The 15,387-nt window shown below is 43.1% G+C and overlaps 1 protein-coding gene across 4 annotated transcripts; it reads left to right on the forward strand.

The window, feature by feature from the left end:
• The first annotated feature begins 253 nt into the window (after positions 1-253).
• Positions 254-13,623, forward strand: ADAT1 (adenosine deaminase tRNA specific 1). 4 transcript variants are annotated; one of them, XR_014176230.1, is made up of 10 exons: positions 265-967; positions 1,074-1,142; positions 1,222-1,276; positions 3,464-3,594; positions 4,715-5,231; positions 6,254-6,399; positions 7,470-7,569; positions 10,130-10,216; positions 10,714-10,876; positions 13,299-13,419. XR_014176230.1 is itself a non-coding variant. In XM_081963183.1 (9 exons), the coding sequence occupies exons 1-9, from the start codon at positions 814-816 to the stop codon at positions 13,429-13,431; spliced, it is 1,392 nt and encodes a 463-aa protein (XP_081819309.1). In that variant the 5' UTR covers positions 275-813; the 3' UTR covers positions 13,432-13,623. The 4 variants fall into 4 exon arrangements, 3 of the variants coding, with proteins under 3 accessions (XP_081819311.1, XP_081819310.1, XP_081819309.1); XM_081963183.1 differs by lacking the exon at positions 10,714-10,876 and having other exon boundaries at positions 275-967; positions 13,299-13,623; XM_081963184.1 differs by lacking the exons at positions 10,130-10,216; positions 10,714-10,876 and having other exon boundaries at positions 13,299-13,623.
• Positions 13,624-15,387: the final 1,764 nt, after the last annotated feature.

The raw sequence follows: 15,387 nt of genomic DNA on the forward strand, positions 1-15,387 counted from the left end.
TGAAAGATCAGTGTCCTCGTTGACCAATATTAAACATAATTGAACAGTGTGACAAACTTCCTAAAAAGGGAAACGATATTTTGAGATATGCTGCCAGCAGTCTCCAAATTTTCAGGAAGTAGACAGAAACCCTCTTTGAGAGAGATGGGCAATTTAGAAATACGAAATGTAAACAAATAAGTCCATTGTGCTCTGCCCTGGCCATTCTCCATTTGGAATACCATATCCAGTTATGGGTACCACAATTCAAAATGAAGCAGGTTCTGAAGAAGGCTCACCAAGATAGTGAAGAGTCTGTAAATCGGCCCTTTAAGAAGAATTAAAAGGATTTGGGCATGTTCGACAATCAGGAAAAGACAAGCAAGATGTTTGTAAATTGCCCAGAGTGGCCACTGGGCAAGATGGGTGGCAAGCAAGCAAGATAAAGTTTTCAAAGAGCGGAAGGATTGTCATATAGAACAATTGGACTTACTTCTTTCAATAATTTTCTTTAAAGATCTTTCCAAAAGAATAAAAGCAAAACATCGAAGAGTAGAGGGAAAACTATACTCCCAACATGGCTGAAACGAGCACTGAACTCGCCACGCTCCCAGCCTTGACTAGCCGCTCCCTGACGACGACGCCTGGCTTTAAGCAGCTCGCTCGGCGGGGGATCGGGCCGACGCCAACCCCGCCAGACGACCGAAAACCAGGGTCGGGTCCCGCCTCCTCCGGGCGCCGGGACGATGCCGTGTTCTTGCTTTGGGGGAACCTTTATTTCGTCTATTGTTCCCGCCGGAACCGGTCCGGTCCGCCCTCCTTCCGGCCTGGGCCATGTGGGACGCCGATCAAGTGGCGGCCCTCTGCTACCGCCATTATGAAGCGCGGCTGCCGAAGCAGGGGAAGCCGGGCCGCGGCACGCGCGAGTGGACTGAGCTGGCGGCGGTGGTGCGGGCGGAGCGAGCGGAAGGTGGCGGGGCGCTTCCCGGTGAGGCCCCCGGCAGGGAGTTGAGGGGGAGGGCGGGACGGGGCGGGTGCCCGGCCTGAGGGGCCCTGCTCTTCCCCCGTCGCGTGACCTGCCTTTCTCCCCTCAGCCGTGAAGGAAGTCGTGGCCATGGGGACCGGCACGAAATGCATCGGCCAGTCCGAGATGAGGGAGACGGGTAAGCGGGGCTCGGTGGGACGCGAGGGACGCGCGGCTCCTCCGGCGCCTTCTGACCCGGCCGCGCTGCTGCTTTACAGGGGACGTCCTCAACGACAGTCACGCGGAGGTGGTGGCCAAGAGAAGCTTCCATAGGTAGGTGCGAGAGAACTGAGGCTGCCTGAAAAGCCGTTTGGGAAGAAGTCTGGTTGATTCCTAAGGGAGCTGCCTGGAAGAGCAGCCGGGCGTCATCTGAAAGAGCCCAGCTGCCTTTCCATTCCTAGACTAAGCCCACTTCTTATACTCCAAGGGGTTTCAATCTGGCTATCTGTGTGAAGGCCTCTTGTTCCTGCAGAGATTAGATCCTGAGCTAAACCTGTTTTCTCCCAGCTTCTGGCAATCATGCTAACATTTTGGATTCTGGTTAAGGTCTGTCTGTCTGTCTGGGCCAAAAACCAAACTACCCTGTAGTTAAGCCGAGAAAGAGCATCTGGCTCAAAGTCTGAGGATAGGCTTGAATGTGGCCCTCCTTGGTCCTAACCCAACACTTGTACATCACAGCAACACTTATTTTTTCCTACTTTCTTTTGAAGGGAGATTGATTTTCTTGTTGATGCTTTATAGGCAATCCTCACGTTATGAATGTAATGGAGCATGCCAATTACATTCATAACTTGAGGATTTGATAATTGGAACAAGTTAAATGAACAAGCCCCACCCCTCCACTTGCCAATGAATTTGTTAATCAAATGCACAGTCCGGTCACCTCAGGAAAGGGGAAGACCATGAGAGGGATAAGACCACTGCCTCTGGCCAACAGAGGCCTCCTCCCCACTCACTGAGAAGGCCCAGGCTCTTCCCACCCCTTGAGGTCCCAAGCTGCTTGGGCTTTCCTCCCCACCCTGTCATCGATCGCTCACCTTTGACATCATCATGTCTGAGAGCCCCATACTGCCCACAGTCATCTCCTGCGTGGCCTTGGAGGCCAGAGCCCTTGTCCAGACAGGCAAAGAAGCACCTGGCCATCCTCTCCCCTTTCCTGCCAAGCCCCAGCTTTTCTCACAAGTGGGCGCAGCCCTGCCCTGCCACTTGCTGGAGTACTGAACTGCCCGGATTTCAGCAATTGCACTACCGTGGAGATGGAGAACATAGTGTGGCGCCCCTCACTTGCCAAACGCATTCTGAGGCCTTTTTCAAATAGCAAGAGAGGCTCCTAATCAAACCTGCTTTCCAGCTTCATCACATTTTACCCCGCAGCTCAAGACCCTCAGCTTTCGCTGGAGAAATGGAAAAGCTGCATCGCAAAAGGAAGAAACGTGCAGGGAAACCAAAGAAGAATCCTCTGACGTCGTCGCTTTCCCTAATGCAGAGCAGGAGAGACCATGCAACTCCACGAGGCAACTTCCAAGAATGACTTGCAGAAAGTTGGAAATGCTGGTCTTCCTTTTCTTTTTAGCCCCAAGGAGGAAGTTTCTAGTCAACAGACTTGATCATTCCCTGAAGTTGTCTCGTGGAATTGCATGGTCTCTCCAGCTCTGCACTGGGGAAAATGATGACTTCGGAGGATTCTTCTTTGTTTACCCTGCTTATTTCATCCTTTTGCAATACAGCTTTTACATTTTTCCAGTGAAAGAAGAGGGTCTTGAGCTGCAGGGAGAAACGCGATGGAGCTGGAAAGCAGGTTTGATTAGGAGTGCCTCTTATGATTTGGAAAAGGCCTCAGAGTGCATCCGGCAAGGGAGAGGGGCAGGGCTTGGAAGGGAAGGGGAGAGACCGGCCTGGGGCTTCTCCGTTTGGATGGACAAAGGCTCTGGCACCCAAGGTCATGCAGGAGGCAGGTGGGGGCTCTCAGGCTGTCAAAGGAGCATGTTGTAGCATCTCTACGGTCATTCGTAAGGGCGAACAACTACTGTGGTGCTGCAAGATAGGTGACTTTGGGACCAGGTCGTAAGTACTTTTGGCGGGGATGTTGTAACTTTGAACATTCACTAAATGACCGTTCAAGGAATACCTGCATTGGTTTTCTAAAAGTGATATTTATTGCAGGGTGTTTTTAGGAAAGGTGGATTGTAGATGTAAATAAATGTAAATAATGCCCCCAGCTACAATAATTGTCCTAAGTTATTCTTGGCAGTTACCAAATTGTAGTGTCAATTCTTTCTGGCCGAAAGAGCCCCCTCCCTTGTATTTTTCATTAATTAGTTTACTTGTCTTTTTCTTTTCAGCAGCAAAAAACAAGTTTTCATAATTATTTAACAAAGTTTGGGACCATATTTCTCTCCCGTGTTTTAGGAATGGTGATTATTCTGTGCCTTCTAAGGATTCTATGCTCTTGCCCATCAGGTATCTTATTCATCAACTTTGGCTAGCTGCTGTAGGTCAGGAGCCTAACATTTTCACCCCTGGAACCGAAAAAGGGAAATGGCTTCTCAAACCGCTTATCAGCTTTGTTTTTTTCACCAGTCGCACACCTTGTAGGTATTATTGGAATAATTTCATAGACTTTCTTATATTTGGGAGAATTGCTTCTCTTTCTTTAATTGACTCCTTGGTAGGCGACTTACTACTGCTGCATTTTATTTGAGTATATGTTGTGGTGGAAAAAGGGAGTTAAAGTTTAGGTAGTGGAAATACTCAGTTTCTTAATGGGACAACACAGTGGACTCCTGGAGAGATCATGAAAGTTATTTGGATCAGTAGCTTACTTTGATAAGTCACCTCAAAAACTTCTCAAGATCACAAAATGCGAAATGCCTTTACATTCTCTCTGTGGAAAGACTAAATTTTTTTTTTAAGTTACAAAATTATTGGCTGATGTGTTTTTAATCTGTTGTAGATTAGGGGTACTTGATGCCCTCTGAGTTTAGTTGTTTTCTTGTAGACATTTCATTACCCAAACTAGTTCACTGATGATGTTACCTAGTTTGGGTAATGAAACTTCTTCAAGAAAACAAAATCAAAGAGCACCAAGGACCCCTCACTTCAACCCTGAGCCTCAAAGATTCTTTGTGATCTGTTGTAAATAAATTGCTGTTGCTTTGATAATTGTATATATCGTTGAATAAATATATGCAAAAGTCAAGACATAGAGATTCAAATCAATTTAAACCCTCAAAACTATTCCAATTACATTATACTTTGGTTGAAATCATAGAATCATTCAAACAAGAACTAGCCCTACAGCTAGTTTCTGGTAGATCCACTTCACTTTGTCTTTCTAAAATTTCACTGATGCTTGCAGATAATATATCATTTTGGCTTGTTATAAATACTCTGGCTAGAAGACTGTTAAATCTGTTCATAGAAAGTTAGTGGTGGTTCCAACTCAATTGTTTTTTGTATTTATAATACTGTATTATAAATAAAAGCAGCATGGTAGTATATTCCTATTTACCGTACTAGAGGATATTTTTGTCCCTGTGCTTTTATTTCATGGAATTTAATAATGAAGGGAAATTGCTTAGGTTTCTCAGGAAATTGCATAGGTTGGTCTCTTACCAAGACACCATTGCTTATCATTAGATAACCATTTTCTGATGTTGAAAATACGTCTCTTCTATTCTTTAAGTTGTACACACTCCTGTTTTTTTGTAGGTGGGGATGGCTCCATTATCCCAATGATGGAAATGGATGCCCAGCCTTGTTTGCTCCTGAGCCCAAGCAAAGTACCCAGAATGGGCAGCCATGACTGCAGGGCACAAGAGAGCTCTAAAAGAAGGATGGAAGACACAGTCACAGGTTCCTCTCCCAAGAAACCAAGAATGGATGATAGCAATTCTATCAATAATTCAGAGTTCTCCGCTGATCATCTTAGAGGAACCCAAATAGTGGATCTGCATAGAACGGGGGCCAAATGTGTCCAAGGAGAAACAACGGATTCCCGAAGGCCAGGCATTGAATATCATACTATAGGGCTTCTACGGATCAAACCAGGTCGTGGAGCCCAGACAGCCTCCATGTCTTGTAGTGATAAACTGGCACGCTGGAATGTTCTTGGCTGGCAAGGAGCACTTCTAATGCATTTCCTTCAGCAGCCTATCTACCTGCCAGCCCTGGTGGTCGGTCAGTGCCCCTACAGTCGGGAAACTCTGCACCGGGCCATTGTGGCAAGGTGAGTGAGTTATAACTAGGCGACCATGATGGGACGGCACAGCACTTTTGCGGTTCCTCTGCTCGATGCACAAGTGCAACACGAAGGGATACCTTGTTCCTTTTGTAAATCCTCAGCATTGCAGTAGTTGTGATGTAACGGCAAGAGATGTAGTTACCTGGAAGACTAAACCGCCTCATGAGTTTATGGAGATTATTCATGATAAAAAAGATATATGCACTCAGGCCTAAATTTTCTGCTTACTCTTATACTAGCAAGGTCCTGGGTAACTGACATCTTAATGGATTTGGAGAGAGGTTGTTTTCAAAAATAGGTCATCCTGGTAACTGCACTGGATGATTTTTTCAAGATTTTTTTTACTTTCTCCCAGTGTGTATATAGAACCTACCTCTTGGGCAGTCTGATAGAAAGTGAATGAAGCTTAGTGCAGCTGTTTAGCTTCTTGTTAGCACAGTCTGGTTTTTCCTCCCCTTCACTCTGGTGAGGAAGCAACAAAAGGAAAAGTCCTAAGCATCCTGAATTTGGAGATGTCTTTATATTGCAAAAATGTGCAATTCATATTAAGCAAATTAAGACCCTGTTCATATTTTATTTGGCTATTGCTGGTTAGAACAGGGGTAAATTAATTGCTGAGGGACAGAGAGGGGTTCTTTTTCTTACTTTTTGCTTCTCCCAAATCTTGTGCTGCTTCCAAGATTTAACAAGAATGGCTTTAATAATCCCACAGCTCTTGTTTACAGCTTTACAGCACTTCCATTGCCATAATTTAAACTGCTGCGTGAAACTCATGAATTGGCCTAACTTTGATCTGTCTCTCTGAAAAATTAGCTCTGAATGCAAAATCTCCTCTATTCTGAGGATTCATTTACACTGATATAAGGGATGTAGCCAGAATATGTTTGCTTTTTTACACCAAATTGATAACCTTTTGTTATTGCTGAATGAAAGGCGAGATTGGCAATAAACGAGTCCAATGTATGGTAAATAAATAAATATGACATTATTCTTCCCCTCCTTCCTAGGTGTCATCTAGTCTCACATTTGCCAGATGGTTTCCAGGTTCATGAGTTGGAAATTCTACAGTCCCAGCTAGGTTTCATCCATAGTCGTGAAGCAGCCGAATCTGGCCATGTTCTAGGACAAGGAAAGTTAGTGTCCTGTGGCGCAGGTAAATATCACGGAAGGAATATGAAGGGGGTGAATTTGTGAGAATTCTTTTTTGCCCTTTCACATCCTTGCTTATTAAGATAGGTTGTGGTGAGCTGGCGTGTTGTGGGAACTGCATCAGAGATGCAGAGATGGCAATACCGGGAAGCAACAAAATACACCCACTCCTCCAAAAAGGCTTACCCATCCTAGACAAAGGCCTGGGCAAAGAACCAAGTCTTTACAGTCCTTTGAAATGCCAATAGGGTGGGAACATTCTGGATTTGGGGGGAACTTTGTTCCAGAGAGCAGGTACTATGGCAGAGAAGGTGCACTTTCAGAGTCCTGGCAGATGGCATTGTTGAATTGAAGGAAACTAAATTATGCCAAGCCTGTCTGATCACAACAGATGGGGAGATAGGCAACCCCTCACATAGGTGAAGGCACAGTCAGTTCTGGGAAATCAGCAGTTATTTTAAACCACTAGTGAATAGAATTGCGTGGTGAGTCTAGACCTTGAAAGATAGAAGGAAGGTCCTTATCATGGCAACAATCAGATAAACAAAGCTTAAGCCCAGGCCAAGAAAATGGCTTACAAAACTTCTTAGGCCATCCCCTTAATTCTCATGAAGATAAAAGAGGGAGGAAGTAAAGCACATTGAGACTTGCAAAATCTGTTACTGTAGCGGTTCTAATAAAAGTAGCTTCATAGCATCTACTTTTTAGCCTGGTATTTATGGTACTTACCAATTATGAGAGTGACTTTACTTCTAAGCCTGCTTTCCAAGAAAACGGTAATCTGAATCTTATGTAAAGTTATGAAAGAAGCTGATGATCCTTGGACACTGTCCGAGATGGGGTGTAGCTTGAAAACTTTACTAAAGATCTTGTGGAAACGGTTAATTCCGGTAGGTGGCACTGTAAGAGTTGCAGGAAGGGACTTCTGGAAAAGCTGGTGAAATAGGAGATTTCCTGAACTGCAGAAGCAAAATCATATTGTGGTCGTCAGTCTGAAGGAATTGTTTTGCAGGAATAGAGATAGCATCAGTTTCTTTGAAAGTACCGTAATTTCTCTCTCACCCCATTTTCCAGCTATCAGTTGGAGTGCTGTCCCAGATCATCCATTAGATGTCACTTCACATGGTTTTAGACAAGGGACCTCCAAGAAAAGGATTGGGAGCTTGACATCCAGGTACACGTGCCTGCTGGATCTAGGGATTCTGCCTGGAACTTTTTGTGTGGAGTGGAGGAGTTCACAGGGGTAGGGGTGTGTATGTGTATCGGCAGCAGGTGGGTGGAGATTGGAAGATCACTGCCCCCCCCCCTCCAAAAAAAAGGATTTGAGTACTCTGGTTGTCAATACTTCATCCTGGATCTCTCTTTTTTTGGGGGGGGAGGCACTTAATATTTGCTTATTGTTTAGTTTCTTGCAGAGTTGCTTGAGGGTCTTATGGGCGGTAGCACTGTATTTGACATTTAAAACTGATTTTAAAGCATGGCCCTGAAAATCCATGCTATTGGACTTAAGAGAGCTTCAGAAATTAATATTAGAAAATTGCAGAATGGTTTGTTTCTAAAAATGCCTTCCTTTTCTCTTGCCCCTGCTGCTTATACTGTTCTAGAGGATAACCTCTGGGCAATGTTTTGGCAGCCAGGGACTTCCTGATTTTTCCTCCGATTTTTGTAGGGGCATGACTTGAACTCTTAATGTCACCAGAGTGAATACAGCCAGTATTTGGGGGTAAATTTAGGAGCACATTTTGGCCCCTAAAACCCACATTAGGGGAATTAATGGTGTATGGGATTAGTAGAAGTATGTTAAGGAGATGAAATGAAAACTTACATTTCTGTTTTGCCCCTTAAATCATCTGAGCGAACAAGGCTGAATTTTTCAACTGGTGGTGGAAGTGGATGATCTGGGAATGTAAAATAGATGGCGTCCATATGTGGGAAGTTGTTTCCTCTGCCTATTATGAAAGAATTGAAAAACTGCCATCACCTTTGCAAAATGTCCTTAGAGGGGATAGAATTCAGATTGTGAAATTCTGAACAGTTTATGAGACTGCTGTATGAGATAATTAGATGCAATATGATGAGCTTCTGACTAGGCTGTGGTCCACTTACTGATGATGTCCTGAAGTTTTGCCAGCAACTGTGGCTGGAATATTCATAGGTGAAACTGGTCTGCTTTGTAACACACTTGTGATTGGTGCTGGCCATGAAAGTCTGCATCAATATAATATATAGATTAGTTGATTGATTAAACAAAGAAACTCTAAATGCACTCTTAGTATTCTTTGTCCTTATTTAGTGATTTTGAATTCAAGTTATAGTTATTAAATATTTGCTTGACAACAGATGGATTTTTAATTTCCTGTTGCCTATGCTGACTTATTACTTTGGCATGTCATGTGTCTCTTCTTGCCAACAAATTCCTGTCTGCCTCAGCTCTGCCTAGACAGTGATGGAAGTGTCCTTGTTGCAGTTTGATAGAACCAGCCATTCGGATGGCAAAATGGGGGATCTTTGGGTTGATTGAGAAAAAGCAGAGTTTGGAACAAATAGTTTAAAGACTTGCATGAGCTTACAAGTGACTTTTGCTGGAGGAGGGGATAAACCATGCTGATTGTATGGTGATCACTTATTCCTAGGACAGTCATATAACAGATTGCAATTACCTCCTCCCATGTGGGGTTTATTTATGACAAAGCAATTAATAAAAATGTGCATTTAATAAGGAACAAATTCACCTGACCTACACCACATGTGGTATGAATTCCTTTCTAAACTTTGCAGCTGTAAAACCATTTGTGGTAAGGTCTAAAGTCATTTGGGAGTGAGATAAAGGAAGAGTGTTTATATTCCTTCGTTGTGCACTTCGTGTTTTTTACTGGCAACTTTACAGAAGGCAGAGACTAATAATCAGCTTTGAGAGGACAGAGTTTGACCTGGAAGATGAACTAGGTAGGTTAGCAAATTTGGGTGGTTTTTATAGGATGAAGCTCCATCTGATCACTAGGAGGAAAGCTTTTTGATACATGAATAGTAGAGAAGTGCATTTTTACTGCTTAGAAAATGAGTATAGTTTGTAAGTACTATAGGGTTGTAAATCTGTTAATCAACATATGCAGCCTTTGAGTGAGCATCTAAGGGATATTTTGTCCCAAAGGTGGCCATTCTGGAGAGGGTTTTCGTGATTGCCAACAGTTAATATATTGCCTTGATGACTCATAGTCAATTGGTCAGTGAGTCAATACTCACTGCAATACCTACAGTTGACACTGAAAGTGTTACAGCAGAAGTTGGATTTGATGCATACAAGATTTATCCACCAGCCAGTATCATAAATGCAGCCTTCAATAACAGGACAATGTCTAGTTACTTGATGTTACTGAGCACAAGTATCACCAGTGTGTGTCATTTCGATACCCTCCAAAATAATTTGGGTTAGGTATATGTGGTGCATATTGGTATGATGCACCTGATATTGGATTATGAACTATGAAGTTTAGGAACAGTTAAAAATAAAATCAGCAGTGATTAAATGAATATCTTTCAGTAAAGCATTCAGATACTGCATTCTCTTGTAATCAGCCAGCTACACCAGTTTGATTCCCCAATATCAATTCTCTTGGTAGCTGGGCGTCTTGCAGAGAAACACAAATATTGGAATAGTTATTGTTGTGGTCTTTTTCTATGGGAATTTGCCAGAAAGTATTTCTGACTGGAACTTGCTCTGCTGTTAATGACAGGTCTCGAATTTGCAAGGTGGAACTTTTCCATGCTTTTCTAGAGGTGGTGGCCAGCATTCCTCTGAAAGACCTACCTGAAACTCTCACGTAAGACTTTTAATTCTCCCAGGACTTGTTATAATATCACCTTACTCTCTTCTCAGATCCTGATCATTTCAGGGTTTGTTTCTCTCCTATTCATTGCATCCCGTTTTTGGTTTTCCACTGCTATGCATTGCATGTTTTGCTCTGATGCTCTTTGTTTGCTGTTTTGAACCCGAATGTGCACATCAGCTTCTTTATACTGAGTCTTCCCTGTTGGGAGTGCTGTTGGGAGTCCTCATTCCCATAGCAGCCTGGCTTTTCCTGTCTCTTGCCACCCGAGATCTACCGATTAGAGCAGTAAATCTATCTGAATGACAAGAGATTGATCCTGGGTATGACGGAGTGATAGTGCATTCCTTGTGAAATTTTGGTCAAGTGCTACTCATATTTTTCACTATGCCTGCCTTTTTCAAAAATATTTTTCAAAATTATCATAAAGAGATGAGTGAACATATGCCAACCGCTAAACAGCATTCTAAACATTAGTTTTGATTCTCAAGGCATTCCTGAAGCGAAGGTGTCATCTGGATTTCATAGGAAGTTGGGCACGGTATCCCAGAAAAATACTCCTCTCTTGTCCTTTCCTGGATTCTCCGCTTCTTTCCTACCTTGCATGAGGGAACCAGATAGGGAGAATATACTGAAATATATATAGCCCTGCAGGTACATATCTGCTTGCCAAACCGTATAGGACCTATGAAGGATCCTCTGCTGGCATAAGCCTTTACAACTTTGCATTCACGTAAGACGGGCCAGTCATTTGGCAACCAGCTCAACCCAGCCTCCCCAGGTTTGACATGTTGCTGCATAGCTCAGGCAACTTAGGTATCGGTGCCATTTCTTTGGGGTAGCAAAGACCAGATCTTTTTAGAGCCTTTCTTGGAAGATGCCTCTGCAAGAGAGCCCAGAGTGTCAGCCACGGAGTTGCTAATGGGCAGGGACTGGTTAAGGGACAACAGATATTATAGTAGCAGACTTGTCTATCTAACGGTCTGTCTATATCAAATTTATATAGCCACTCATCTCACAAGAAGCTTAAACCCTGGTGGAAAGTTGAAGGTCTTATTGTGCAAGCTCTATAGGGTTAATATGTTTAGCAAATGTTCACCTGGGTGATTGCCTCACAAGAGGGCCAGTTCTGCCAGAACCAAATGTGGAAGTATTTGGAAAGCCTACGTGGCCTTGTGGAGAGGTGATTGCTTTTCTTCCCAAACTTTTGTGAAACCGAGCCTGTCATTACAATACAATAAATAGCAGAGTTGGAAGGGACCTTGGAGGTCTTCTAGTCCAACCCCCTGCCTAGGCAGAAAATCCTATACCATTTCAGACAAATGGTTATCCAACATCTTCTTAAAGACTTACAGTGTTGGGGCATTCACAACTTCTGGAGGCAAGCTGTTCCACTGATTAATTGTTCTCACTGTCAGGATGTTTCTCCTCAGTTCTAAATTGCTTCTGTCCTTGATTAGTTTCCACCCATTGCTTCTTCTCCTACCCTCAGGTGCCTTGGAGAATAGTTTGACTCCCTCTTCTTTGTGGCAACCCCTGAGATATTGGAAGACTGCTATCATGTCTCCCCTAGTCCTTCTTTCTATTAAACTAGACATACCCAGTTCCTGCAACCGTTCTTCATGTTTTAGTCTCCAGTCCCCTAATCATCTTTGTTGCTCTTCTCTGCACTCTTTCTAGAGTCTCCACATCTTTTCTACATCGTGGTGACCAAAACGGAATGCAGTATTCCACGTGTGGCCATACCAAAGCATTATAAAGTCCCTTTGGGGAGAGGGGGCGGTCTATAAATTTAATAAAATTAATTAAAATTATAAAGTGGTATTAACACTTCACATGATCTTGATTCTATCCTTCTGTTGATGCAGCCTAGAACTGTGTTGGCTTTTTTGGCAGCTGCTGCACACTGCTGGCTCATATTTAAATGGTTGACCACTAGGACTCCAAGATCCCTTTCACAATTACTACTGTTGAGCAAGGTACCTCCTATACTGTACCTGTGCCTAAATGTAGAACCTTACTCTTTTCACCATTGAATTTCATTTTGTTAGTACCCAATGTTCAAGTTTGTCAAGATCCTTCTGTATCTTTAGCCTATCTTCTGGAGTGTTGGCTATTCCTCCAGCTTGGCGTCATCTGCAAATTTGATGAGTTCCCCATTTATTCCCTCATCCAAATCATTGATGAAGATGTTGAAGAGTACTGGGCCCAAAACAGAGCCTTGGAGTACTCCACTGCATCCCTCCCTCCTTGTAGTTGCAGTTCCATTGAGGACTACACGTTGAGTGAGGTTGGTCAGCCTGTTACGAATCCATCTGGTGGTGATGCTGTCCAACCCACATTCTTCTACTTTTTCTAGTAGTAGGTTATGGTCTACCTTATCAAATGCCTTACTGAAGTCCAAGTAAACTATATCGACGGCATTCCTCTGGTCCACTAATTTTGTCACTTTGCCAAAGAATGCAATAAGATTAGTCTGGCATCTGTTTTTGACAAACCCATGTTGGCTTTTAGCTATTACTTTGTTTGCTTCTAGGTGTTCGCTAATTCGTTGCTTAATTATCTTTTCCAGAATCTTTCCTGGTATTTAGGTCAGGCTGATAGGTCTGTAATTTCCCGGATCTGTTTTTTTCCCCTTTTTTGAAAATGGGAACGACATCAGCTCTTTTCCAGTCCTCTGGTAGTTCCCCGGTGCTCCAGGATCTCTGAAAGATATAGTTCAGTGGTTCTGAGATCTCGTCTGCTAGTTCCTTCAGAACCCTGGGGTGTAATCCATCCGGTCCTGGTGATTTGAACTCGTCTAGGGTAGACAGATGCTCACTTACCATTTTCTTGCCTATTGTCCACCTTGTTTCTTTGTAAGGCAATGAACACTCGCCCTGGAGTCAAGCCCAGAAGGCAGAACTGCTGCTGAGCTTTCCTCCTGTATACAGCAACATCTTTTAGCAAACAGATGGTTGCAGCTTTTGGCAAGGCCCCAAGGCTGCTACGAAAGGGTAGGGTTGAATGTTTGTCCAGCCACGCCTTGAGCCAGAGAGCAGAGGAGTCCATCCCAAGTGTCATTTGCTCTCTTTAGAGCCAAGGGACTGCAGACATACTGGGAGTACAAAGAAGCTGCTGCTTCATACCAAGAGGCATGGAAGGAACTGCGCAGCCAGGCCTTTGGTGCCTGGGTGAGGAACAGCCGCCATTACCAGTACTTCACATGAAGAAGGAACCGAGTGACTGTCTATCACTTACACATCTCTCAGCTTTGGCACAATTAATGCTCCATTATTATTATTTTTATCATAGCCAATACTAAGAACAGTGTCAGTGCTTTTGATACTATTCCTCTGAAAATGATGTTTTCCTCCAAAACACATTGGGAAGATTTTGGAATAAAGTATATATACTCCTTTCCTTCTGGTTGACTGAGTGTTTATATTCTGTTCGTGTATGGAAATGTAGGGTGGATTTTTGTTGACCCACAATTTTTGGTGAAACTCTCTTGAGGCTACACACCTCCCCATCCTGAAAACAGGACAGACACATTCTGAATTTGGAAATGAGGCATATACAGCTATATAATAATAACCCCCAGCCCCCACCCCTTCAATGTTTACTCCCTGGATTGTTCTTTCCCCAAGTCAGTTTTAAGAATATAATTTTGGACAGGGCCTTAATGAATTGTGACCACCATTACCATCCTGTACCATCTTACTGCCACTGTGATAGTAATGTGGGATTGTAATAGTAGGGGATGTTCACCGAACTTATCAAGAGGCTGAAAATTTCAGAGTTGTGATAATTTTAAAGACACTAACAACATGAAATGAAATGAAACAAGTGCTCCCAAACCTCCAAACTCAGAAGCGGTCCCAATCTCAAACTGATATGCAGGAGGATACTAATGGACAGATAGTGACAGATTTAAGGAAGATCAAACAAAAACCGGCATGTATATTGTATTCCTGTACAGCAGGACTCAACATCCAAGGTACCTAAGAAATATTCCTTGTGTAACTTCTAGTAGTAGAAAATCAACTTGTATCAGTATTGCAGTAATGATCAAGTCAGAAGGCTACAGGAATTGATGGAATATAGCAAGCAACAGAAGAAGAATCAGTAAAGCCAGTAAAACCAAACCATATCAGCCAATCTGGAGATCAGCACAGTGGCCCCCAGATTGTTCGAGGTTGGTTGACATATCAGTATTAAAGAAGACTTAAGTAAGCGGGCAAACTGTTATACAGTTCCTTAACTTAGAATCATGAACTCAGATTAGAGTCCTGCATGAAAAGAAAAAGTCTAGATGTCAAGCTGGCCCTAGAAAAAATAACTAGGGAACAAAGACATTATTGCTGACGCACACAAGTCAGAAAATAACCAAGAAAAGTCAATATGTTTCAATGATTATGGAAAGGTGTGCAATTGTGTCAACTTACGTCAAGCTGTGGAATGTCCTTGAGAAAATGGGAATTCCAGAACAATATCATTTGTCTTCATGTGAACAGGGTAGGAAATGACAATCCAGATTGCAAAACAGACTGGTTTCAGTTTGGGTTAGGGACAAGGAGGACTAGGCGGCAAAAGATGAAGACCCCGTTCCAAACTTCCTCCCAGCCCAAGAGTGCTGCACTTCCAAGAAAGATCTACACGACCCATCACGCAGCAAGGGCAGTCCTGTTCTTGATTGCCTGCACTCAACGCAGGCTTCATTTAAAAATCATCGCCAGCCTTTCTCTGAGAAAACTCCTTGGAGCCTAGAACAGTTGATGATCTGCATTTCGATTTTTTGAAATGTGAACTGTGACTTGATGTTCCCACCTTTTCCTTTGGGCTTGGACTAAGTTCACTAAAGTTAATTAGAATTTGGAACTGTGGTTGTGTGCATATAGAGCCAGTTAGTCCTGCTTCTGAGTTAAGATAGCGTAAAACTTATACGTGTGTAACTTGAGATAGAATATATACTGAAAAGGTGAGTACAATTTTAACTACAAATGGCAACAGGGATAGCAAGCAGCTTTAGAATGGACAGTGATCACATTGAATAGTTTCAGCTTCAACTATAAAGGAATCGGCAGTTAAGAAATATAGCAGACTAGTACTTGGTAGGGTAAAATGAAGACCTTGGAAAAGACAGGTAGATGCTGGGATGTGTCTATACTTAAAAATATTAGAAT

Source organism: Natrix helvetica (assembly GCF_964273705.1).
Source record: "Natrix helvetica genome assembly, chromosome: 10".
Lineage (NCBI taxonomy): Eukaryota > Metazoa > Chordata > Lepidosauria > Squamata > Natricidae > Natrix > Natrix helvetica.